Below are 27492 nucleotides of genomic sequence, written 5' to 3' on the forward strand. Positions count from 1 at the left end.
CTTTCTCCCCTCTCTCTCCAGATGAAATCTCGCGTCTTGTGACGGCCGGCCGCCCAACAACCTGCCCGCTTGACCCTATCCCCTCCTCTCTTCTCCAGACCATTTCCGGAGACCTTCTCCCTTACCTCACCTCGCTCATCAACTCATCCCTGACCGCTGGCTACGTCCCTTCCGTCTTCAAGAGAGCGAGAGTTGCACCCCTTCTGAAAAAACCTACACTCGATCCCTCCGATGTCAACAACTACAGACCAGTATCCCTTCTCTCTTTTCTCTCCAAAACTCTTGAGCGTGCCGTCCTTGGCCAGCTCTACCGCTATCTCTCTCAGAATGACCTTCTTGATCCAAATCAGTCAGGTTTCAAGACTAGTCATTCAACTGAGACTGCTCTTCTCTGTATCACGGAGGCGCTCCGCACTGCTAAAGCTAACTCTCTCTCCTCTGCTCTCATCCTTCTAGACCTATCGGCTGCCTTCGATACTGTGAACCATCAGATCCTCCTCTCCACCCTCTCCGAGTTGGGCATCTCCGGCGCGGCCCACGCTTGGATTGCGTCCTACCTGACAGGTCGCTCCTACCAGGTGGCGTGGCGAGAATCTGTCTCCTCACCACGCGCTCTCACCACTGGTGTCCCCCAGGGCTCTGTTCTAGGCCCTCTCTTATTCTCGCTATACACCAAGTCACTTGGCTCTGTCATAACCTCACATGGTCTCTCCTATCATTGCTATGCAGACGACACACAATTAATCTTCTCCTTTCCCCCTTCTGATGACCAGGTGGCGAATCGCATCTCTGCATGTCTGGCAGACATATCAGTGTGGATGACGGATCACCACCTCAAGCTGAACCTCAGCAAGACGGAGCTCCTCTTCCTCCCGGGGAAGGACTGCCCGTTCCATGATCTCGCCATCACGGTTGACAACTCCATTGTGTCCTCCTCCCAGAGCGCTAAGAACCTTGGCGTGATCCTGGACAACACCCTGTCGTTCTCAACTAACATCAAGGCGGTGTCCCGTTCCTGTAGGTTCATGCTCTACAACATCCGCAGAGTACGACCCTGCCTCACACAGGAAGCGGCGCAGGTCCTAATCCAGGCACTTGTCATCTCCCGTCTTGATTACTGCAACTCGCTGTTGGCTGGGCTCCCTGCCTGTGCCATTAAACCCCTACAACTCATCCAGAACGCCGCAGCCCGTCTGGTGTTCAACCTTCCCAAGTTCTCTCACGTCACCCCGCTCCTCCGCTCTCTCCACTGGCTTCCAGTTGAAGCTCGCATCCGCTACAAGACCATGGTGCTTGCCTACGGAGCTGTGAGGGGAACGGCACCTCAGTACCTCCAGGCTCTGATCAGGCCCTACACCCAAACAAGGGCACTGCGTTCATCCACCTCTGGCCTGCTCGCCTCCCTACCACTGAGGAAGTACAGTTCCCGCTCAGCCCAGTCAAAACTGTTCGCTGCTCTGGCCCCCAATGGTGGAACAAACTCCCTCACGACGCCAGGACAGCGGAGTCAATCACCACCTTCTGGAGACACCTGAAACCCCACCTCTTCAAGGAATACCTAGGATAGGGTAAGTAATCCGTCTCACCCCCCCCCCTAAAAAGATTTAGATGCACTATTGTAAAGTGGCTGTTCCACTGGATGTCATAAGGTGTATGCACCAATTTGTAAGTCGCTCTGGATAAAAGCGTCTGCTAAATGACTTAAATGTAAATGTAAATGTAATGTACTGGTCAGTACAACACAACCACCTCCTAGCCTAACACATAACACACAGCTGTCTGTGCGGATCGCTACACAGCCCCCCCACCACAAAGTCCCTCGTCCCCGAGGGAACAAAACAAAGTCTCTGAAGCGACCCGGAGGTCTCCTTTGCCTGCGTGGCCGTGATGGTCGCAGAGTGCCCCTCTGGGACCCAGGGGATGAAGGCAGGGATATGGGTGACAAGGAAGCGGGAACGGGTAATACAGTCCGTGGCTCTGGGGAACCACGCGGTGACACAGGGGGGGAGACAGGGGGAGTGGGCTGTCTGGAGCCTTGTCTGCGGCACCTGAGGGTGGGTGCCTGGAGAATGTCATTGCCAGAGAGGGGAATTGTGGGGGTTCCTGGGGTTTGGGGAGAAGAGGCCCCTCTGTATGGGGCTAACCTGTCCCGGTGCAGTGCCACCTTTCTCCCCTGGGAGGAAGCTGCACCCGGTACACAACCTCCCCTACCCTCTCCAGGACACTGCAGTGTCCCACCCAGTGACTGTCCAACTTGGGGCATCTGCCTTTTTTCCTTAGGGGCTGTAGACCCAGACCAGCTCCCCAGCCACAAAGTGCCTTCCCCGGGTGTGCACGTCATAGTTCCTTTTCTGCCTCACACCTGCATTCACCAGCTGCTCTCTGGCGAAGGTGTGGGCTGTCTCCAGGCGGTCCTGGAGTCTCCGGGCATACTCCGGCCCCGGAGGAACATGAGGGCTATCCAGGGGCCGACCAAACGCCATCTCCGCAGGGGTGCGGATCTCTCCCCAGCATGAGGAGGGCAGGCGTGCAGGAAGTGGAGTCTTGGACAGCGGAGCGGCATGCCATGAGGACCATAGGCAGGTGCTTGTCCCAGTCACGCTGGTGTTTGGAAGAGACGATGGCCAGCTGCTGCCCAAGCGTTTTGTTGAAGCGCTCCACAAGGCCATCACTTTGAGGATGGAGAGGAGTAGTGCGGGTCTTGTGCATACCCAGCCTCTCACACATGGTGGCGAACACACGGGACTCAAAGTTTCTGCCTTGGTCGCTGTGGATGGACTCTGCAGCTCCAAACCTGCTGAACATCCCCGCTGTCAGGGCGTCGACGATGGTCTCTGCCTCCTGGTCAGGCAGAGCATAGGCCTCGGGCCATTTTGTGAAATAGTCCATGGCCGTGAGCACCCAGCGGTTTCCACTGTCTGTGGTGGGGAACGGCCCAACTACATCCACTCCCACCCTCTCCATGGGAGCCCCCACTGGGAACTGTTGGAGCTGAGCATGAGAGCGGCCTGGGGGGCCCTTTCTCGCTGTGCAGTTGTCACAGCGGCGACAAAAGTCCTCCACATCCCTCTTGTGCTGCCCCCAGTAGAAGCCCTGACGGAGACGACGCAGTGTTTTTGTGACCCCAAAGTGTCCAGTCCCCACCCCCCCATGAGTACTCTGGAGCACAGCCTCCCGCAATGCTTTTGGGACCACCACCTGCCACCTCTCCTCTCCCGTAGCTGACTCCTTCCATGCCGGCTGTAGCACGCCATCAGCCAGCCGCAGTCTCTCAAACTTCGACCACAACCCTTTGGTCGCAAGTGAGAGCGCTGTCACCTCTTCCCATGGTGGCCTCACCTGCGCCTCTACCCACTGTAGCACTGGCTGTAGGTCTGTGTCCCGTCCCTGCTGCTGCCGCCATTCAGCCACGTCGACAGTCTGCAGCTCACAGCAGACAGGCCCGCTCGCCCGACACACTGTGGCACAGACACCCTCCTCTGCCCGCAGCTCTCTCTCCCGTCCCTCTCTCCGTTCACAGTGGCGGCAGCCGTCTGCAGTACAGGGCCGACGGGACATGGCGTCGGCGTTGGAGTGGCGTGCCCCTGCCCTGTGCACCACCGTGAAGTCATACGGCTGAAGCTCCTCCAACCAGCGTGCCACCTGCCCCTCTGGCTCTCTGAAAGACATGAGCCACTGGAGAGCAGAGTGGTCAGTCCTTACAGTAAAGGGCAGACCACCCAGGTAGTACTTGAAGTGTTTGACGGAAGCCACAACAGCCAAGAGCTCCCGCCGGGTGACACAGTAGCGGCGCTCATGTTTGTCAAATGTTTTGCTGAAGTACGCCACCACTCTCTCCCCCTCTGGCCCCACCTGGGCCAGCACCCCACCCATGCCCACATTGCTCGCGTCTGTGTCCAGGATAAAGGGCAAGGTGAGGTCAGGGGGCGAGCACGGGGCCTCGATCAGTGCACGTTTGAGGGTGTTGAACGCCTCCTCACACTCCACTGTCCAAGTGAAAGCCTTGTCCTTCGGCAGCAGGCGGTTCAGTGGAGCAGCAACGCTTGAGAAGCCCCGTACAAACCTCCTGTAGTACGAGGCCAGGCCCAGGAAGCTCTTCAGCTAACGCTGGTCGGTGGGGGTGGGCCAGTCTCTGACAGCCCCTACCTTGTCCTCCATGGTGCTGATCCCCTCCTTCCCCACTCGGTGGCCCAAGAAGGACACTCTCTCCTCATGAAGTGGCACTTCTCGGGGTGGAGCTTCAGACCTGCGGCAGCCACCCTCTCCAGCACACGCCGTAGCGCCCCAGGGCTGACTGGAAGGAGCTGCCATGGGCCAGGATGTCATCGAGGTCTACCAGACACTGCTGTCGGGGGATGCCATCCAGCACCCTGTCCATCAAACGCTCAAAAGTAGCTGGAGCGTTGCACAGGCCAAAGCACAGGACCTTGAACTGCCAGTGTCCTCTGTTAGTGGAGAACGCAGTTTTGGCTCTGGCCTCTGGGGAGAGGGGCACCTGCCAGTAGCCACTGCGGAGGTCTAGTGAGGAGAACCAGGAGGACCCCTAACCAGGTCCAGCGACTCATCGATACGTGGTATGGGGTATGAGTCCTTCCTGGTTACCTCATTCAGCCGCCTGTAGTCCGCACAGAACCTCAGCTTGCCCCCCTTCTTCGGAACCATGACGACTGGCGCCGCCCAGGGGCTGTCTGAGGGCTCAATGAAGTCTGCCCGCTGCATCTCCAACACAGCCTTGTCTGCCGCCTCCTGGCATGCCAGCGGGATACGGCGGGGACGCATCTTGATGGGTCGAGCATCACCTGTGTCGATCTCATGCTGCACCAGATGAGTCTGACCCACCTCTTCCTCACTCAACGCAAAGCTGTCTCTGAATTCAAACAGCAACTGCCACAACCGTTCCTGCTGCTCAGGGTCAAGACCAACACAGTTCCTCCCCCATATATCCCTCACTGCAGACAGTGTCCTCTCCTCTCCCATCTGGGGTAGCTGGGCTGGGGGGGTGCGGCCCGGGCTCACAGAGGGCTGTGTCATGGCGGTAGCTGGGGGAATGTAACACACCGCCGTAGGTGACAGGGGGACTGGGGAAAAGTCACACACAGCTGTGGGGGAGGGGGCGCAGCCATGAGTCTCTGCGCTTTAACTGTTGGAGTAAAGGGTTTGTTGGGTTGAGTGAATGTGACATTAGGGGGGGGCATGGTGACTTCCGTCCCTCCCTGGAAGCTCAGTGTGCCCCTATTTAGGTCTAACTGGCAGCCTGTGCTCCTAAGAAAGTCCAACCCCAGGATACAAGGGTCCTGCACAGCCGCCACCCACACAGGATGACGCACAGTCCTGCCCCCTACTGTCAGAGTCATTATTCCCTTCCCTTTCATGGGTGCCAGCTCACCTGTGACTGTGCGGAGCTGCACAGTTGTAGGCTCACACTGAGTCCAACCTGGCACAATATCTGGCCTCACCAGGTTTACTGTGGACCCAGTGTCCACCAGGGCGGAGCAGGGCACCCCCTCCACAGTGACAGGGACATGACAAAAGTCCCCAACACAGGTCCGGCCCACCACAACAACAGGCTCCATCCGCTTGCCCTCGTCTGCTTCTGGGGGAAGTGGAGCCTTGCTTCCCCGTCTGTGCCGGTGGGCTCCTCCTGAAGATTATGGTGGTTGGGATAGAAAGCCAGGGGTCCGCACTACCCGGTCTATGCGGACCCCGAGCCATTTCCCTGAGCTCTGGGGGACATGGGGCAATCTCGGCGCAGATGGCCTGGCTGGCCACAACCCCAGCAGACCCTGGGACCAGGGCGTGTGTTTCGTTCCGCCTGTAGCGACACAGCACGAATGAGTTTTGTCATTTCGGCCACCCAAGCAGGCTTTTCCGGCTCCGGGCTGGACGGAGGGGGGCATGTGAGCATATGCCCGCCGAGAGAGGCTCTCAATGTCATTAGCTAGCACCTGTAGAGGCTCTCCAGGCTGCCTGCGTCTATTACTCAGTTCGGAGCGCAGTAGCCCGGGCTGTACACACTGTCCATAGCGCCTCCTCAGTGCTCCCACTAAAGCCCCATAATCATGCCTGTCCTCGGGGCTAATCAATATCAAACAGGCCAGAGCTTCATCCGTGAGGCATAAAGCCAACTGCAGTGCCCTTTCTTCATCCGACCACCCCCTAAAATGAGCTAACAGTTCAAACTGAGCATGAAAAGCTTCCCAATCCGCCTTACCGGAATACTTCGGGGTCTTAACAGATACGGACGCAGCCGGGAACTGGGCGCCGCCATGTTTGTTTACATCCTGAGCCCCAGATTCCTCGTCATGCCGCGTCGACGTCACCACTTCGGTCCGCCCACCAGAATCCGCGCGAAATACATTCGACGAAGCACTCATGCCCGCTTCAGCCGCCATCGCTCTAACGTCCTCCCTCAAGCGGCCTCTGCGCTCCGACGCCCTGGCGATCTCCTCAGACAGAGCCCCTGTGACGTAGAAGTCCGTCACTGGCCGCGGGCAGCATTTGGTTCTTTAACACACACACATATTCATCACTCCTCCCTGCGCCATTATAAGATAAGTTAACAATGTGGGTCGACACACAAATTAACTTCTGTCTTGGTGCATGCATTTCACACTTGTCAATGTGCATATTTGAGAGATACAATAATTATTATACTTATCAATGTGGTGGATGAGCGCATTGTTTGTTTGTTTGTTCTGTTCCTCTCTCTCCATCTCTGTAGCTTCCGGGTATGCTGGAAAAGGACCCGAGCTAAGGGAATTGGGTTGGCTTTATAGTGCCTGTCTCAAATGGCTCATTAATGCATATGGGCATATTGAAAGATATTGTCAGTAGTGATGTAATTTTGTAAATGTTATGTTGTGATATTGTTTAAAACCGTGTTGCAATGTATATCCTTTAGTATGTTTAGTTCATGGAAAATGTAGGTTTGTATTGTTAATTGATTAATTAACCAGGGTTAATTGTTCTGAGGGGAGGGGCTTAGCCCTACAAAAGGAGCCTCTCTTTCAGTCATGGGGGAGTTTTTTTTTTTGATTGAGCTGTGGATGGGGCAGCATTGTTTTTAAGCTGTCCCATAAGGTAGACGATGATGGCAGTACTGTTGTTTTTTGTTCCGGAATTCACTTGTAAATAAACACCTTTGCACAGAAGAACTTTTGCGGTTCCGCCATCTTTTTATTTTGATAGAGGTTAGGTTATCCAGTTTAGCCTTCTGGCCTACTCTACGTGACAGCCCCCGACGTCCATTCACACGCACCTCCTTGGCCATAATCGTCCCCTACCTCCACCTTCACTTTCGGATTCCCTCAAAGCATTTTTAATCCCCGTTCTCACCTACGGTAGCTAGCCACATAAGTCAGCTAGCTAGCTGGCTAACTTGTATCAACGTTTTTACTTCTGACACCAATGTAATGACCTGACTAGATCATAAATGAACAATTGTTCAGACAGAGGCTTGAGTTTACGAATTGACGGTTTATTACACCAACTTTACACAGGCTACTGTTTGGGCCGTAGCACACACCAAATAGATGACAGATAACCCACAAGCCAATCGTGACCTTCTCTTGTGAAACCCAGACGTAAGAGAGAGAGAACAAAGGCTGAACCTGGTCTTAACTTCCAATGCTCCACCCCCCTGCCCAACCCCCCTCCACGCCACTCCGCCAACCACCAGGATGCCCGGCATCAGAACATTCCAGGCATTCCCGTGATTGGCAGATAGCAGGTTGATTGACAGGTCGGACCCCGCGAACACCGGGTACTGGTCAGTACAACACAACCACCTCCTAGCCTAACACATAACACACAGCTGTCTGTGCGGTTCGCTACACAATATTCCCCCTTCGATTTCATCATGAAAACTAAAATGATATTTTTGGTCTTAATTTAAGGTTGGGGTTCAAATCATGTTTTAAGAAGATAAATTGTCGATGTGGGCAGGGTTTATGACTTTGCGGCTTGCCCAGATTGTTAACGAACATGTGAGCTGGGCGAGCTAAAATGAGGGGTTTCGATTTATCTGGCACGCATATGCACGGTTCAAAGCCCACGGTGAAATCACCTCATAACAAAAGTGACTTAATTAAGCACGTGGAGTAATGTGTAGGATTATGTATATTCACATGCAAAAGTGATGTGAATATATATTTTATGGAAATGACATTTTGACTGTTTCTGGTTGATGCACCATGCTGCCTTGTAACAACATGACCGAGCTGCGCAGATTACTCTTCGGTTTACGAAAGGTGCTCCTCCCTCAGCGCTTTTGCCCGTTCATGTCACGGGCCAATGCCGGTGCCCCGCGATTCTGTATAATCGTATCCACCCATTGAATCCTCATTCTTTGTTTGAACGGTGGGGGTAAATAAAAACACTCAACATCGCTTCCGTAAACGTACGTCGTTCCTAGTTAGTTTGGTTGGCTGCAAAAATTATGATTTTAGCCAATCACATTGTTCCAGGTCACTCACAGCAAATGTACAGGAAGGAAAGATGGCAGCCAAAAATGGGAAGAATGGTCTACTTGAGAAAGTAAGAATTATATTACACTAATTCATGCTACATTTGATAAGACACGGGGATCGGAAATTAAACCTGTCATGCTTGGGTATTTTTCAATAGTTGACCGCATAGCCAATATTGTATTACGCAACGAAAGGCATGTATACTAGTAACAGACAGACCGTTCATTTTGAGCTAATATTAACAGTAGTTAGCAAGCTAGTTTTACTTTCTTGAAGGCATTGGCTATACAAATATCGTGGGCTGATTCTATGTTCTAATTTCAAGAGTAACGCAGATCTGCTTTGAAGTGAGAGAAGCTTATTGACCAGCTAGCTAACTTGGATGAGCTATGGCTAGCCTAGCATGCTACTAGCTAATATTATTCCTCGTTGATGGCTTTCCAGATGTTAACACTACGCGCTGGATAGCTAGCTAAGAAACTATAGGTAGCATATGCTGACAACTTCACTAGATGTATAGTAACTAGCTACAGTAACTAGATAACCAGTAATTCTATACTGCAGCAACAATTTAACCGTACTATCTTGGATTGCATTCATTCTAACAGTGCAATTGTTTAACAATTGGAGCCTGGTATTTTTTTGCCTGGAAACCCGACGTTCAATTGCATTCAATTCTAGGTCGGGCAGAAATGAATTTTTGCATCGGGAAAGTTTCCTCATGACCTCTACGAGCCAGAATGTTGAATTCAATTCTAATTGTATGTACTTTACCAGTTGGTCCTTTTGGCGATAGGAATGTGAGACCATATATCCACTGGAAAATAGTGCTGAGCAATATTTAAAAAAATATTTTTAAAGCCAAACATGACTTGTATATACACACACACAGTGGGGAGAACAAGTATTTGAAACACTGCCGATTTTGCAGGTTTTCCTACTTATAAAGCATGTAGAGGTCTAACTTTTATCATTGAAGTGTACCTTCAACTGTGCGAAAAATCCAGAAAATCACATTGTATGATTTTTAAGTAATTCATTTGCACTTTATTGCATGACATAAGTATTACCAACCAGTAAGAATTCCAGCTCTCACAGACCTGTTCGTTTTTCTTTAAGAAGCCCTCCTGTTCTCCACTCATTACCTGTATTAACTGCACCTGTTTGAACTCGTTACCTGTATAAAAGAAACCTGTCCACACACTCAATCAAACAGACTCCAACCTCTCCACAATGGCCAACACCAGAGAGGGTGTAAGGACATCAGGGATACAATTGTAGACCTGCACAAGGCTGGGATGGGCTACAGGACAATAGGCAAGCAGCTTTGTGAGAAGGCAACAACTGTTGGCGCAATTATTAGAAAATGGAATCACCCTCTGTCTGGGGCTCCATGCAAGATCTCACCTCGTGGAGCATCAATGATCATGAGGAAGGTGAGGGATCAGCCCAGAACTACACGGCAGGACCTGGTCAATGACCTGATGAGAGCTGGGACCACCGTCTCAAAGAAAACCATTAGTAACACACTACACCATCATGGATTAAAATCCTGCAGCTCACACAAGGTCCCCCTTCTCAAGCCAGTGCATGTCCAGGCCCGTCTGAAGTTTGCCAATGACCATCTGGATGATCCAGAGGAGGAATGGGAGAAGGTCATGTGGTCTGAGACAAAAATAGAGCTTTTTGGTCTAAACTCCACTCACTGTGTTTGGAGGAAGAAGAAGGATGAGTACAACCCCAAGAACACCATCCCAACCGTGAAGCATGGAGGTGGAAACATCATTCTTTGGGGATGCTTTTCTTCAAAAGGGACAGGACGACTGCACCGTATTGAGGGGAGGATGGATGGGGCCATGTATCGCAAGATCTTGACCAACAACCTCCTTCCCTCAATAAGAGCATTGAAGATGGGTCGTGGATGGTTCTTCCAGCATGACAACGACCCAAAACACACAGCCAGGGCAACTAGGGAGTGGTTCCGTAAGAAGCATCTCAAGGTCCTGGAGTGGCCTAGCCAGTCTCCAGACCTGAACCCAATAGACATTTTTTGGAGGGAGCTGAAAGTCCGTATTGCCCAGCGACAGCCCCGAAACCTGAAGGATCTGGAGAAGGTCTGTATGGAGAAGTGGGCCAAAATCCCTGCTGCAGTGTGTGCAAACCTGGTGAAGAACTACAGGAAACATGATCTCTGTAATTGCGAACAAAGGTTTCTGTACCAAATATTAAGTTCTGCTTTTCTGATGTATCAAATACTTATGTCATGCAATAAAATGCAAATGAATTACTTAAAAATCATACAATGTGATTTTCTGGATTTTTGATTTAGATTCCGTCTCACAGTTGAAGTGTACCTATGATAAAAATTACAGACCTCTACATGCTTTGTAAGTAGGAAACACTGCCGATTTTGCAGGTTATCAAATACTTGTTCTCTCCACTGTATATTTTTAAACAGATGTGGATACCCCTTCAAATTAGTGGATTTGGCTATTTAAGCCACACCTGTTAATGACAGGTGTATACAATTGAGTGCACAGCCATGCAATCTCCATAGACAAACATTGGCAGTAGAATGTAGACTTTAAATGTGGCACCGTCATAGGATGGCAGGTACCCTAGTGGTTGAAGCGTTGGACTCGTAACCGAAAGGTTGCAAGATCTAATCCTGAGCTGACAAGGTAAAACAATCTGTCGTTCTGAACAAGGCAGATAACCCACTGTTCCTAGGCAGTCATTGAAAATAAGAATTTGTTCTTAACTGACTTGCCTAGTTCAATAAAGGTTTTTAAAAAAAAAGTTCATCAAATTTCTGCCATGCTAGAGCTGCCCGGTCAACATTTAGTGTTGTTATTGTGAAGTGTAACCGTCTATAAGCAACAACGGCTCCGCCGCGAAGTGGTAAGCCACACAAGCTAATAGAACAGTACCGCTGAAGTGTGGCGCGTAAAAATAGTCTGTCTTCTGTTGGAACAAACTACTGAGTTCCAAACTGCCTCTGGAAGCAACACAATCACTGTTAGTTGGAGCTTGATGAAATGGGGTTCTATTCCCGAACATCCGCGCACAAGCCTAAGATCAACATGCGCAATGCCAAGCGTCAGCAGGAGTGGTGTAAAGCTTGCTGCAATTGGACTCTAGAGCAGTGGAAACTTGTTCTCTGGAGTGATAAATCCCGCTTCACCATCTGGAAGTACGATGGACGAAAACACCATCTGTGTTTGGCGGATGCCAGGAAAACTCTGCCTGCCCAATGCACAGTGCCAACTGTAAAGTTTGGAGGAAGAATAATGCTCAGGGCTGTCTTTCATGGTTTGGGCTAGGCCCGTTAGTTCCAGTGAAAGGGATCTTAACACTACAACGTACAATGATATTCTAGACGATTCTTTGTGTCCAACTTTGTGGCAATAGTTTGGGTAAGGCCCTTTCCTGTTTCAGCACAACATTGCCCCCGTGCATAAATCAAGGTCCATACAGAAATGGTTTGTTGAGATCAGTGTGGAAGACCTTGACTGGCCTGCACAGAGCCCTGACCTCAACTCCATTGAACACCTTTGGGACGAATTGATGGCTGACTGCAAGCCAGGTCTAATCTCCCAACATCAGTGCCCAACCTCACTAATGATCTTGTGGCTGATTGGAAGCAAGTCCCCATAGCAATATTCAAACAGCTAGTGGAAAGCCTTCCCAGAAGAATGGTGGCTGTTACAGCAGCAAAGGGAGGACCAACTCCATATTAATGCCCAGGATTTTGGGATGAGATGTTTTGGTGATGTAGTGAACAAAACATTGAAAATATTTAATTATCTTTTTCTGGGCCACATAGGGTAGACATCAATCGCAAAATAGAATATGACTGTGAAATAATATATTTTGTGTATATTATTTAGACTTTCTTACATTCCTGTATTATTTTTCGTTCTTTAGTCAACTCTTTGCTGTCTGGCATTTGGCTGCTACAGCCTGAGCAATGTTCTCTGTGCTCCCCATACTGTACTGTAGGGATCAACAACTAGATTCAGCCGCAGGCCTTTCTTTTTTTGAGCGGATGGTCGGGTGGCCGGAACATAATTACACATTTGTAGACTGCAAATTGACTGCAAGAAGCTCAAACAGATGTTTAACTAAAACAATAATTTTAATCCTTGCTTACAGTTTATACAGCTTTGCTGTATACGATCACATTTGTCTCTGTGTGTGAATACTTAGGAATAGATTTCTTGAATTAAAATTACTTGGAGCTGATTTTCTGGTGTTATTAGTCTCGTGTACAACAGAGTGGGGAAGAAAAGTGTACGTACACTACCGTTAAGTTTGGGGTCACTTAGACATGTCCTTGTTTTTGAAAGAAAAGCAAAACATAATTGTCCATTAAAATAACACCAAATTGATCAACAATAGTGTAGACATTGTTAATGTTATACATGACTTGTAGCTGGAAACGGCAGATTTTTTTTAATGGATATCTACATAGATGTACAGAGGCCCATTATCAGCAACCATGACTCCTGTGTTCCAATGTCATATTGTTAGCAAATCTATAATTTTAAAAGGTGTATTGATCATTAGAAAACCCTTTTGCAATTATGTTAGCATAGCTGAAAACTGTTGTGCTAATTAAAGAAGCAATAAAACTGGCCTTCTTTAGACTAGTTGAGTATTTGGAGCATCTGCATTTGTGGGTTCGATTACAGGCTCAAAATGGCCAGAAACAAATACCTTCTTCTGAAACTCATCAGTCTATTCTTGTTCTGAGAAATTATAAGGCTATTCCATGCAAAAAATTGCCAAGAAACTGAAGATCTCGTACAACGCTGTCTACTCCTCACTTCACAGAACAGAGCAAACTGTCTCTAACCAGAATAGAAAGTGGGAGGCCCTGGTGCACAACTGAGCAAGAGGACAAGTACATTAGAGTGTCTAGTTTTGAGAAGACTCCCCACAAGTCCTCAACTGGCAGCTTCATTAAATAGTACCGCAAAACACCAGTCTCAACATCAACCATGAAGAGACGACTCTGGGATGCTGGCCTTCTAGGCAGAGTTGCATAAAAGAAAATAAGCCATATCTCAGACCGCCAATAAAAAGAAAAGATTAAGATGAGCAAAAGAACACAACTGGACAAGAGGAACTCTGCCTGAAGGCCAGCATCCCGGAGTCGCCTCTTCACTACTAAAAGACACCAATAATGCGAGCCTTGCTTGGGCAAAGAAACACGAGCACTGGACATTAGACCTTTTGGAAATCTGTCCTTTGGTCTGAGGAGTCAAAAATTGTTCCAACCACAGAGTAGGTAAACGAATGCGCTCCGCATGTGTGGTTCCCACCTTGAAGCGTGGGGGTGCTTTGCTGGTGACACTGTCACTGATTTATTTAGAATTCAAGGCACACTTAACCAGCATGGCTACCACATCATTCTGCAGCGATACGCCATCCCATCTGGTTTCCCACTGTTTAAGAGTTGGACCGCAGATTGAAGGAAAAACAGCCAACAAGTGCTCAGCATATAACTCTTTCAAAACTGTTGGAAAAGCATTACAGGTGAGAGAATGGCAAGTGTGCAAATCTGCCATCAAGGCAAAGGGTGGCTACTTTGACGAATATGAATTATATTTTGAACGAGTCACATGACACCGGGGAGGGAAAATGGCTAATTGGGCCCAATTTGGACATTTTCACTTAGGGGTGTACTCACTTTTGTTGCAAGCGGTTTAGACATTAATGGCTGTGCGGTGAGTTATTTTGAAGGGACTGCAAATTTACACTGTTATACAAGCTGTACACTCACTACTTTACATTGTAGCAAAGTAAACATTTTTCAGTGTTCTCACATGAAAAGATATACTCAAATATTTACAAAAATGTGAGGGGTGTACTCACTTTTGTGATATACTGTGTATATATGTGTACATATATTTCTGTGCTGAAAGGCCCCAGAGTCTGCAACACCACCAAGCAAGCGGCACCATGATGACCAAGGAGCTCTCCAAACAAGTCCGGGACAAAGTTGTGGAGAAGTACAGATCAGGGTTGGGTTATAAAAAATATTAAACCTTAAATCCATTATTTTTTTAAATGGAACGAATATGGCACCACAACAAACCTGCCAAGAGACTGCCGCCCACCAAAACTCATGGACCAGGCAAGGAGGGCATTAATCAGAGGCAACAAAGAGACCAAAGATGACCCTGAAGGAGCTGCAAAAGCTCCACAGCGGAGATTGGAGTATATGTCCATAGGACCACTTTAACGGGATTTCAGCCATAAAGAAGTGAGTGGAAAAAAAATAAACAAACACGTTTGGTGTTTGCCAAAAGGCATGTGGGAGACTCCCCAAACATATGGAAGAAGGTACTCTGGTCAGATAAGACTAAAATTGAGCATTTTGGCCATCAAGGAAAACTGGCGCAAACCCAACACCTCTCGGCACCCCGAGAACACCATCAGCGTTTTTGGCAACATCATACTGTGGGGATATTTTTCATCGGCAGGGACTGGGAAACTGGTCAGAATTGAAGGCATGATGCATGGCGCTAAATACAGGGAAATTCTCGAGGGGAAACCTGTTCCAGAGATTTGAGACTGGGATGGAGGTTCACATTCCAGCAGGACAATGACCCTAAGCATACTGCTAAAGCAACACTCGAGTGGTTTAAGGGGAAACATTTAAATGTCCTGCAATGGCCTAGTCAAATCCCAGATCACAATCCAATTCAGAATCTGTGGTATAACTTAACCTGTCTAGGACTGGCCAATGAGGGCGCCAAATACAAATCAACAGAAATCTCACAAGGCACCATTTTAAAGATACAATTCTCGTTAATCCAGCCACAGTGTCTGATTTCAAAAATACTTTACAGCGAAAGCACCACAAACGATTATATATCGCTCCGGTTGGAGCGAGCGGTCGCATTCGCACTTCGCTCTGCAGGTTGTATAACTTTTTCATTACATTTCATTATAGTACAACGGTTGATTTGTCTAATCTTAGCAATTCTTCTTAGCTAGCTACATAGCCGTCCTTGTATCAGAGATAATTGCATAATTATCGTATTTCGTCGCCCTAACGTAGCCTTCACTGCTATTCGCCCAGGAGCTAGCTAACACACACAGATTAGCATCACTGTAGTGCTATTCACTCAACTGTACGACTTGATTAGTTCAGTGTTAGCTAGCTACATAGCTGTCTTTGTTTCCAAGATAATTGTGTAGTTTAGTGTGTGTAGCCTTGGAGTGATTATCTTAATTCACTGAGGTTCGCTAGCCAGCTATTTGTCGTCCTTAACGTAGGAGACTCTGCTAGCTAGCCAACAGCTAACTGCTAACAGCTAGCCAACGTCTACTGTTTTGAATTCAACAACCCGGTCAGGTAGTTTCACATTTTCATTTCATTACAGTACAACGGTTTGATTTGGTTGATCGTAGCTAGCTACATAGCCGTCTTTGTTTCAAAGATAATTGTGTAGTCTAGACCGATTCCCTAGGTTAGCTAGCCAGCTATTGTCGTTCTTTTAACTCAACGTAACGTAAACAACACTGCTAGCTAGCCAGCTAGCCCCCGAATAGCAGCACTGTAGAATTATTACACTCAACGGAACGACTTGATTAGTGTAGTGTCAACAACGCAGCTACTGCCAGCTAGCCTACTTTAGCAGTACTGTATCATTTTAATCATTTTAGTCAATAAGATTCTTGCTACGTAAGCTTAACTTTCTGAACATTCGAGACGTGTAGTCCGCTTGTCATTCAATTTCCTTGCATTAGCGTAGCCTTTTCTGTAGCCTGTCAACTATGTGTCTGTCTATCCCTGTTCTCTCCTCTCTGCACAGACCATACAAACGCTCCACACCGCGTGGCCGCGACCACCCTAACCTGGTGGTCCCAGCGCGTACGACCCACGTGGAGTTCCAGGTCTCTGGTAGCCTCTGGAACTGCCAATCTGCGGCCAACAAGGCAGAGTTCATCTCAGCCTATGCCTCCCTCCAGTCCCTTGACTTCTTGGCACTGACGGAAACATGGATCACCACAGATAACACTGCTACTCCTACTGCTCTCTCCTCGTCCGCCCACGTGTTCTCGCACACCCGAGAGCTTCTGGTCAGCGGGGTGGTGGCACCGGGATCCTCATCTCTCCCAAGTGGTCTTTCTCTCTTTCTCCCCTTACCCATCTGTCTATTGCCTCCTTTGAATTCCATGCTGTCACAGTTACCAGCCCTTTCAAGCTTAACATCCTTATCATTTATCGCCCTCCAGGTTCCCTCGGAGAGTTCATCAATGAGCTTGATGCCTTGATAAGCTCCTTTCCTGAGGACGGCTCACCTCTCACAGTTCTGGGCGACTTTAACCTCCCCACGTCTACCTTTGACTCATTCCTCTCTGCCTCCTTCTTTCCACTCCTCTCCTCTTTTGACCTCACCCTCTCACCCTCCCCCCTACTCACAAGGCAGGCAATACGCTTGACCTCATCTTTACTAGATGCTGTTCTTCCACTAACCTCATTGCAACTCCCCTCCAAGTCTCCGACCACTACCTTGTATCCTTTTCCCTCTCGCTCTCATCCAACACTTCCCACACTGCCCCTACTCGGATGGTATCGCGCCGTCCCAACCTTCGCTCTCTCTCCCCCGCTACTCTCTCCTCTTCCATCCTATCTTCTCTTCCCTCTGCTCAAACTTTCTCCAACCTATCTCCTGATTCTGCCTCCTCAACCCTCCTCTCCTCCCTTACTGCATCCTTTGACTCCCTATGTCCCCTATCCTCCAGGCCGGCTCGGTCCTCCCCTCCCGCTCCGTGGCTCGACGACTCATTGCGAGCTCACAGAACAGGGCTCCGGGCAGCCGAGCGGAAATGGAGGAAAACTCGCCTCCCTGCGGACCTGGCATCCTTTCACTCCCTCCTCTCTACATTTTCCTCCTCTGTCTCTGCTGCTAAAGCCACTTTCTACCATTCTAAATTCCAAGCATCTGCCTCTAACCCTAGGAAGCTCTTTGCCACCTTCTCCTCCCTCCTGAATCCCCCCCCTCCTCCCTCTCTGCAGATGACTTCGTCAACCATTTTGAAAAGAAGGTCGATGACATCCGATCCTCGTTTGCTAAGTCAAACGACACCGCTGGTTCTGCTCACACTGCCCTACCCTATGCTCTGACCTCTTTCTCCCCTCTCTCTCCAGATGAAATCTCGCGTCTTGTGACGGCCGGCCGCCCAACAACCTGCCCGCTTGACCCTATCCCCTCCTCTCTTCTCCAGACCATTTCCGGAGACCTTCTCCCTTACCTCACCTCGCTCATCAACTCATCCCTGACCGCTGGCTACGTCCCTCCCGTCTTCAAGAGAGCGAGAGTTGCACCCCTTCTGAAAAAACCTACACTCGATCCCTCCGATGTCAACAACTACAGACCAGTATCCCTTCTCTCTTTTCTCTCCAAAACTCTTGAGCGTGCCGTCCTTGGCCAGCTCTACCGCTATCTCTCTCAGAATGACCTTCTTGATCCAAATCAGTCAGGTTTCAAGACTAGTCATTCAACTGAGACTGCTCTTCTCTGTATCACGGAGGCGCTCCGCACTGCTAAAGCTAACTCTCTCTCCTCTGCTCTCATCCTTCTAGACCTATCGGCTGCCTTCGATACTGTGAACCATCAGATCCTCCTCTCCACCCTCTCCGAGTTGGGCATCTCCGGCGCGGCCCACGCTTGGATTGCGTCCTACCTGACAGGTCGCTCCTACCAGGTGGCGTGGCGAGAATCTGTCTCCTCACCACGCGCTCTCACCACTGGTGTCCCCCAGGGCTCTGTTCTAGGCCCTCTCTTATTCTCGCTATACACCAAGTCACTTGGCTCTGTCATAACCTCACATGGTCTCTCCTATCATTGCTATGCAGACGACACACAATTAATCTTCTCCTTTCCCCCTTCTGATGACCAGGTGGCGAATCGCATCTCTGCATGTCTGGCAGACATATCAGTGTGGATGACGGATCACCACCTCAAGCTGAACCTCAGCAAGACGGAGCTCCTCTTCCTCCCGGGAAGGACTGCCCGTTCCATGATCTCGCCATCACGGTTGACAACTCCATTGTGTCCTCCTCCCAGAGCGCTAAGAACCTTGGCGTGATCCTGGACAACACCCTGACGTTCTCAACTAACATCAAGGCGGTGTCCCGTTCCTGTAGGTTCATGCTCTACAACATCCGCAGAGTACGACCCTGCCTCACACAGGAAGCGGCGCAGGTCCTAATCCAGGCACTTGTCATCTCCCGTCTTGATTACTGCAACTCGCTGTTGGCTGGGCTCCCTGCCTGTGCCATTAAACCCCTACAACTCATCCAGAACGCCGCAGCCCGTCTGGTGTTCAACCTTCCCAAGTTCTCTCACGTCACCCCGCTCCTCCGCTCTCTCCACTGGCTTCCAGTTGAAGCTCGCATCCGCTACAAGACCATGGTGCTCGCCTACGGAGCTGTGAGGGGAACGGCACCTCAGTACCTCCAGGCTCTGATCAGGCCCTACACCCAAACAAGGGCACTGCGTTCATCCACCTCTGGCCTGCTCGCCTCCCTACCACTGAGGAAGTACAGTTCCCGCTCAGCCCAGTCAAAACTGTTCGCTGCTCTGGCCCCCAATGGTGGAACAAACTCCCTCACGACGCCAGGACAGCGGAGTCAATCACCACCTTCCGGAGACACCTGAAACCCCACCTCTTCAAGGAATACCTAGGATAGGGTAAGTAAGGGTAAGTAATCCTTCTCCCCCCCCTTCTCCCCCAACAAGATTTAGATGCAAGTGGCTGTTCCACTGGTTGTCATAAGGTGTATGCACCAATTTGTAAGTCGCTCTGGATAAGAGCGTCTGCTAAATGACTTAAATGTAAATGTAAATGTATTAGGTCCCCACCAAGCCACAGAAAAACCCAGCCATTTTCCAGCCAAAGAGAGGAGGCACAAAAAGCACAAATAGAGAGAAAATGAATCACTAATCTTTGATCTTCATCAGATGACACTCATAGGACTTCATGTTACACAATACATGTGGAAGCCTTAGGAAGTGCAATCGGACCAAATTTACACTCTTGGATGGGCAAAGACTTGAAAGCCTACAAACCTCAGATTTCCCACTTCTGGTTTGGATTTTTTTCTCATGTTTTTGCCTGCCATATGAGTTCTGTTGAACTTCAGAGTGCTTTCTATTCAATACTAATAATAATATGCATATATTAGCATCTGGGACCTGAGTAGGAGGCAGTTTACTCTGGGAACGCTATTCATCCAAAAGTGAAGATGCTGCCCCCTATCCAAAAGAAGTTAAAAGATTGCTGTACAGCAGCAGAACCCATCCAACTTGAAGGAGCTGGAGCAGTTTTGCCTTTGAAGAATGGGCAAAAATCCCAGTGGCTAGATGTGCCAAGCTTATAGAGATACCCAAGAGACTTGCAGCTGTAATTGCTCCAAAAGGTGGCTCTACAAAGTATTGCCTTTGGGGGGGGTGAATAGTTATGTTCTCTTTTGTTGTTTGTTTCACAAATATTTTGCATCTTCAAAGTGGTAGGCCTTTTGTGTAAATCAAATACTTTTTTATTTTGAAGCTAACCACAAAGTCCACTGTTGTGGCTAGCTTCAACATAGATGGTCCGACCACCGTTAATCAAAGAACTGTCTTATAAATTAAGGTTATTTTAGAGGATGACACCTAGCTATGTAGTTGGCTAACTATAGCTACTGACTAGCACTGCAGGTGTGCGAGACAACTTTACCAGCATCATAGCATTCGTTTCAATGAATTGTTGTGACATATGAAATACGGGTGGATAGTGTAATCGATGTGTAATAACGACGTGAGAAATTAATGAACGCGTTAAATTAGAATGTGTCGTGCAGTCATATTCAGGTCTTGATTGGTCAACAAGCTTAATTGACACGTCAAATAGTGTTATTTGACACGTTAGAGTATATTTTTTTGACATCCAAAGACCCAAACGGCGTTCGATAGCAAAGACCAAACGGCGTTCGATAGCAAAGACCAAACGGCGTTCGATAGCAAAGACCAAACGGCGTTCGATAGCAAAGACCAAACGGCGTTCGATAGCAAAGACCAAACGGCGTTCGATAGCAAAGACCAAACGGCGTTCGATAGCAAAGACCAAACGGCGTTCGATAGCAAAGACCAAACGGCGTTCGATAGCAAAGACCAAACGGCGTTCGATAGCAAAGACCAAACGGCGTTCGATAGCAAAGACCAAACGGCGTTCGATAGCAAAGACCAAACGGCGTTCGATAGCAAAGACCAAACGGCGTTCGATAGCAAAGACCAAACGGCGTTCCATAGCAAAGACCAAACGGCGTTCGATAGCAAAGACCAAACGGCGTTCGATAGCAAAGACCAAACGGCGTTCGATAGCAAAGACCAAACGGCGTTCCATAGCAAAGACCAAACGGCGTTCCATAGCAAAGACCAAACGGCGTTCCATAGCAAAGACCAAACGGCGTTCCATAGCAAAGACCAAACGGCGTTCCATAGCAAAGACCAAACGGCGTTCCATAGCAAAGACCAAACGGCGTTCCATAGCAAAGACCAAACGGCGTTCCATAGCAAAGACCAAACGGCGTTCCATAGCAAAGACCAAACGGCGTTCCATAGCAAAGACCAAACGGCGTTCCATAGCAAAGACCAAACGGCGTTCCATAGCAAAGACCAAACGGCGTTCCATAGCAAAGACCAAACGGCGTTCGATAGCAAAGACCAAACGGCGTTCGATAGCAAAGACCAAACGGCGTTCCATAGCAAAGACCAAACGGCGTTCCATAGCAAAGACCAAACGGCGTTCCATAGCAAAGACCAAACGGCGTTCGATAGCAAAGACCAAACGGCGTTCGATAGCAAAGACCAAACGGCGTTCGATAGCAAAGACCAAACGGCGTTCGATAGAAATCCGAGTTGAGAATTAAACGACTGATCAAACTAACAACAAAACAGCACAGCTTTTTAAGTAAAAGAAATCGGTTTTGATTGTTTTACTGGTAATAAGGACATGTGTAAATTCCAACGGCGTAACCTTTTATTTAGCTAGGTAAGTCAGTTAACAAATTCTTATTTATAATGACTGCCTACCCTGGCCAAACCCGGACGACTATTCTGTGCACCGTCCTATAGGACTCCCAATCACGACCGGATGTGATACAGCCTGGTTTCGAACCAGGGACTGTAGGGATGCCTCTTGCACTGAGATGCAGTGCCTTAGATGTGTGTGTGTGTGTGTGTGTATAATCTACTCACCTGTACTAGAATGCATAAAATGCCACAAAAATTAAGTATCGTGTTTGTTTGTTTTTTTTGCATGGAAAATATTAGGTATCGGCTAAAAATCTGTGCATCATTAGTTTGAAGTGACTCAAAATCTATTGATTTGCATGTCCGATTAAAATCTTTTAGTTTTCTTGCAGTCTGAACAGTCACACGGCACATGGAATCTGACCTGATTCCTGGCCATGTGACTTGTCTTTATTTGCCCTCAAGTGGTATTTAGACTGTTAATTCAGCATACCTTGTTGCTTGCTAGCTACTCTGACTTTTTGTCAAGAACATGTGGTAGCTAACAAGCTAGTTAATGGTTTTACAAACAAATGTAGTGAATAGAAAGCAAGTGCTAGAAAGCAAAACAGCTACCTATGCTAGGACTTGTTTTGAAAATTGGATCATCTTATATATCCATGCTTTGGCTTTAAGTGTTATCCTATGATGTTGAACATTCAAAGCAAATGGGAAACAGAACTTAACTTCCTGATTGACAGGAAGCACAAACACCACCACCAATTAGCCTACACCAATGCGAGCACACACACCCCTCATTACTATGACAAATAGCATAGCCTTGTCAGCAAATGACTGCTGTCTGAACGAACACAAACACACACACACACACACACACATCTGATTTGGTCACTTGTAACTTGATGTTTGGACAGTCAGTCCAAAATAGTTTGAAAAACAACTGATTTTGAGCATGCAGTGTGAACAAGGTGTAATTGTCATCTAACATGCCCCTGCAATAGGAGTTTGCTAACTATCAAGAACTGTGTTGCTCATACTATTGACCATTGTCATTTGTTTTCAGTGGAGGATTGATGAGAAACCTGTGAAGATTGACAAATGGGATGGTGCAGCTGTCAAGAATTCTCTTGATGATGCAGCGAAGAAGGTTTGCATACAGTACAATGAGTGGAAAAATGTACACAGACAAATTAGCTGATTTCCAGTCTCTTGTATGGTTTTGACATCTTACATCTGTTATGATCATATTTTTCCAACATTCATCAGGTGCTCTTGGAGAAGTATGGTTATGCCGAGAACTTCAATCTTGTAGATGGACGTCTCCTCATTTGCACAATCTCCTGCCTCTTCGCCATCGTAGCTTTAATTTGGGACTTCCTTCATCCATTCCCTGAGTCCAAGCCAGTCCTGGCAATCTGTGTTATATCATATCCTTTTAAGGGAAAAAATAATTAAACTACTGCTTTGTCACAGTAGAAGACATTCATAAAGATGGCATAAGTGCCTACAGTTTGAGGTAATTTACTACTGCGACCACCGCCATGATTCCTCGTTACACCTACCACTGTGCAATACACCCATCTACATGGTCCAACTAAAGTTAGCAAATATTAATTGTGGGAAGTGTGTGGAGGAATGATGGCAGTGTTGATTGTGCTAAATGATGTCAAACTGTGCCATCGTTGTACACGTAAACTTTATTTTATGTCATTTAATTTCTACATTCCATTGGTGTAATGCAATCCTAACACAGCACAGCCTAACATGCCTTATTGCTTTTATAAAACAATTCATCCAACTGTGGATATTGCTTTAAAAAGGCCTTGAAAGTTTATTTATTTTATTTCCACTTGTGCATTTTGACATTTACAGACTGATGATAACATGTTTTTGAGTTATTATTACCCTATTTTACATTTATCACGGCTTACATGCTGACCACACCGCTCACGTGTGGTCCACACTCCAGTCCAGTTGGTAGTGGTAATGTACCACTACCACTATCAGTTGGTTGCCAACAAAATACATTCAGAAGAAGAAGCCTGAAGGAGGAGAGCGAACCAGAAACAAACTTGTACCCTTTTAATCTGTGGATTAATTGTCAGAGTAGAGGACCTTGTGCATTTCAGGTAAAATAACCAAAATGTGGGTGGACAAAATGAACATGTGTGCGATATCACACGTGAACATGTGCGCGGTCTGGTCAGCATGTTAGTAACGTAATTGTCCTTCCGAAAATGTCCGTTATTGGATTCTGGAATTTATATATCCATGTTTTCCCTAACGGATCCTTACGTATTTCATAATGATGGGCTTTCTAACCCTATACACCTCCTACCAAGAGAAGAACATCTTCCTCGTTTCTGTTCAGAAAGATCCCGCAGGCATGGACCTTGACCACACCTGGCAGCTTTCATCTAGTCTGAAAAGGTACTTTTTTGGGGGGGGACTATCACATTTTCTGAGAGATGATGCCTGGTAATGTTTTTAATTTATCTTGATATTGAAAAGTCCTGCCTAGCAAATTTGTTTGCTTGTTTTAATTTTCAAGTGTTAACAGTGTGTGGTGTTGTGACTTCCACTCTCTGCAGGTTTGATGACCAGTACACACTAAGAGTGTCCTTCACAGATGGGAAGTCCAAACACACACGGGAGCAAGAGATCACAAAGTCTGTGGGGGCTTTCTTTGACGGGAACGGAACGCTGGTCATGGACCAGTTTGAAAAGTGTGTGTCAAAACTCCATAATACCTTGGCCACTGAAAAGAAGACAAAATAATAATGATCAGACCTTTACAATGCTGCACCACACCGGCATGAACTGCAGTAGAGCACACTGGTATTGTACAATCCTGGGTGCATTTGGATTAGTTATTGGTTGTTATAAAAGTCTGCACGCCAGCATTTGTTGTCTTGTTATAATTGTCCAATAAATTTGAGGGTTGTCATTACATTTCCCCCCTATGTTTACCTTGATACAGGTTTCATCTAGACATTGCTTTTGAGGACCCTTAGGACAACTTAACAAAACTTGATCGGTGCAAAAAAATGTCTTCTCCCTTGAATGGCTGTTAAAAATTGAGAGATTGGTCTTCTTTGACTTTTCTTCCCCAGATTTTATGCTTTAGGACAAAGCCTTACATAATGCGTGCAGTGACCGACCGGATAATTTTTGTTGGAAATTATGTTAAATTGTCCTGAAAGCCTTATTCAACTACTGTCCTTTTAAAAGCTTTGCAATTCTACATGTATGTATTTTTTTCTTAATGGATTTTGTTACCATAAGGCTTTATAGGGCAAAATAAATTATCTGGAGGGACTGTATCCATTCATTTCGTAGTGTCGCCGCCATGCCTCCCTTCAGTACATGGTTTGTTGGACTTATTTCTTTAAATTTGGAATCTGTTTAGGTGGAACTGCCATGTCCTTTTGCGATATTACAACAAATACATTACTTCAAACAATTCTTTTTTTTTTTTCCCCTCCAGATATTGCACATCACTGCATGTGTGATAGCACAGCAGAGTATGTACTGCACTTTTATTTTTCATTATGATGCTCATCTCCTTTTAAAAATAATAAAAGGCCTAGGGGTGATCAGTGGCGCTGTTTCACCTTTTGCGGCTCCGATTTAAAGCAGGGATAATTGTTTTGATGTACATGTTTTTGTCAACGGTTTGAAAATGAAATGATATTGATCAGTTATCCTCACTCGAATGCATGACCATTTTAGATATTTAATTTATATTGTGAAGGTTGGATGATATTCCTGGATAGTTAATTTCTCTGTAGTATGACTTTAAAAGTGAGGGGTACAGAGACGTTGCCATTTTTGTCCGTAGGTTTTTGGCTTTAGCAACCTTATTGTATGTTCATATAAGTTTCAAATAAAGTTAGAAGGCATTTTTACATTGTCTACTTTTTGATCTGTGTTTCAATGAATAGGAGTGCTGATCTGGGCCTGTATCCAGTGTCGCAGAGTAGAAAATTGCTCGTAAGTGCTGAGAGTAGCGCTGTTTTACTCCTACTCTTATGGGTAAAAGTGTCGAGTCCCACCTAGTCGACAGATATTTAGGAGACCTCATGAGCAGTCTTAACCAGTTATGAGTTACCAGCTGGTGTCTTGATAAAAAGGCAGCAAGTCTGGTTTCTGTGCCACAGACAGGACATTTCTTTGGAGTTGAAAGAATATTTATGGGTTGATCATATAGAAATTAAACAATCTAGACATACATGCAACAGTAGGCCTATCTCTTGCGGGTTTGACAATGATTTCACTCACGCCTAATTCACAGTGCCTTCAGAAAGTATTCACACCCATTTACTTCCACATTTTGTTGTTACAGACTGAATTTAACATTGATTAAATTCAGTTGTGTCACTGGCCTACACACAATACCCCACAATGTCGAAGTGGAGTTATGTTTTTAGAAATGTTTACAAATTAATAAAAGCTGAAATGTTTTGAGTCAGTAAGTATTCAACCCCTTTGTTTATATATAAAAAGCCTAAATAAGTTCAGGAGTAAACATTTGCTTAACAAGTCACATAAGTTGCATGGACACACTGCAATCGTGTTTAACATGATTTTTGATTGACTGCCTCTAAGGTCCCTCTGTCGAGCAGTTAATTTCAACCACACAGACCAGTGAGATTTTCCAATGCTTCACAAAGAATGGCACCTATTGGTAGATCGGTAGAAAAACAGACATTGAATATCCCTTTGAGCATGGTGAAGTTATTAATTACACTTTGAATGGTGTATCAATACACCCAGTCACTACAAAGATACAGGTGTCCTTCCTAACTCCGTTGCAGGAGAGGAAGGACACCGCTCACGGATTTCACCATGAGGCCAATTGTGACTTTAAAACAGTTAGTGTTTAATGGTTGTGATAGGAGAAAACTGAGGATGGATCAACAACATTGTAGTTACTCCTCCACAATACTAATCTAATTGACTGAGTGAAAAGAAGGGAGCCTGTACTAAAAAAAGAATATTCCAAAACATGCATCCTGTTTGCAGCAAGGCCAATTAAGTAATATTGCAAAAAATGTGGCAAGGCAATTAACTTGTTAGTTTAGATACACAGATCGCATGATAGAGGAAAGTACCCGACACAAGGACAAGAGACAGGAATAGAGACAGTTTGTGAAAGTATGCCTTATCTAATTTGAAAAACTAGTGAAATGATTTTGTCAGACAGCTCTGCTCTATGCTTAGGCTAGCCTAGCATGGTTAGCAGATGTTAATGCGAGTGTAGCGAAATGCTTGTGCTTCTAGTTCCGACAATGCAGTAATAACCAACAAGTAATCTAACTAACAATTCCAAAACTACTGTCTTATACACAGTGTAAGGGGATAAAGAATATGTACGGGTTGGAGCGAGCGGTCGCATCCGCATTTCGCTCCGCAGGTAGTATAACTTTTTCATTACATTTCATTATAGTACAACGGTTTGATTTGTCTAATCTTAGCAATTTCTTCTTAGCTAGCTACATAGCCGTCTTTGTATCAAAGATAATTGCGTAATTATCGTACTTCGTCGTCCTAACGTAGTCTTCACTGCTCTGCCCAGCAGCTAGCCAGCTAGCAAACGTACCGATTAGCAGCACTGTAGAATCTATTACACTCAACTGAACGACTTGATTAGTGTAGTGTTAGCTAGCTACATAGCTGTCTTTGCTGTCTTCGTATCCAAGATAATTGTGTAGTCTTAGAGTGATTATCTTAATTTACCGAGGTTAGCTAGCCAGCTATTTGTCGTCCTTAACGTAGGAGACACTGCTAGCTAGCCAACAGCTAGCCAACGTCTTCTGAATAGAACTCAACAACCCGGTCGCATTCCGCTTCGCTCCACAGGTAGTATCACATTTTCATTTAATTTCATTACAGTACAACGGTTTGATTTGTTTGATCGTAGCTAGCTACATAGCTAGCTACATAGCCGTCTTTGTATCAAAGATAATTGTGTAGTCTAGAGCGAT

The 27492-nt window shown here is 46.9% G+C and overlaps 1 protein-coding gene across 2 annotated transcripts; it reads left to right on the forward strand.

The window, feature by feature from the left end:
• Window positions 1-8372: 8372 nt before the first annotated feature.
• LOC118380684 (signal peptidase complex subunit 2-like) lies at window positions 8373-25413 on the forward strand. Of its 2 annotated transcripts, none has more exons than XM_052526558.1 (5): window positions 8373-8535; window positions 22569-22652; window positions 22772-22931; window positions 23800-23935; window positions 24097-25413. In XM_052526558.1, the coding sequence occupies exons 1-5, from the start codon at window positions 8497-8499 to the stop codon at window positions 24281-24283; spliced, it is 606 nt and encodes a 201-aa protein (XP_052382518.1). In that variant the 5' UTR covers window positions 8373-8496; the 3' UTR covers window positions 24284-25413. The 2 variants fall into 2 exon arrangements, with proteins under 2 accessions (XP_052382518.1, XP_052382519.1); XM_052526559.1 differs by having other exon boundaries at window positions 22572-22652.
• Window positions 25414-27492: the final 2079 nt, after the last annotated feature.

The sequence above is a fragment of the Oncorhynchus keta genome, chromosome 1 (genome assembly GCF_023373465.1).
Source record: "Oncorhynchus keta strain PuntledgeMale-10-30-2019 chromosome 1, Oket_V2, whole genome shotgun sequence".
NCBI lineage: Eukaryota > Metazoa > Chordata > Actinopteri > Salmoniformes > Salmonidae > Oncorhynchus > Oncorhynchus keta.

Coding starts and splice junctions, on each gene's coding strand:
- LOC118380684 (XM_052526558.1), top strand. CDS start 8,497: ATGGCAGCCAAAAATGGGAAGAATGGTCTACTTGAGAAA. Junction 22,653..22,771: donor TTGATGATGCAGCGAAGAAG/GTTTGCATACAG, acceptor AACATTCATCAG/GTGCTCTTGGAGAAGTATGG. Junction 22,932..23,799: donor CCTGGCAATCTGTGTTATAT/CATATCCTTTTA, acceptor AACGGATCCTTA/CGTATTTCATAATGATGGGC.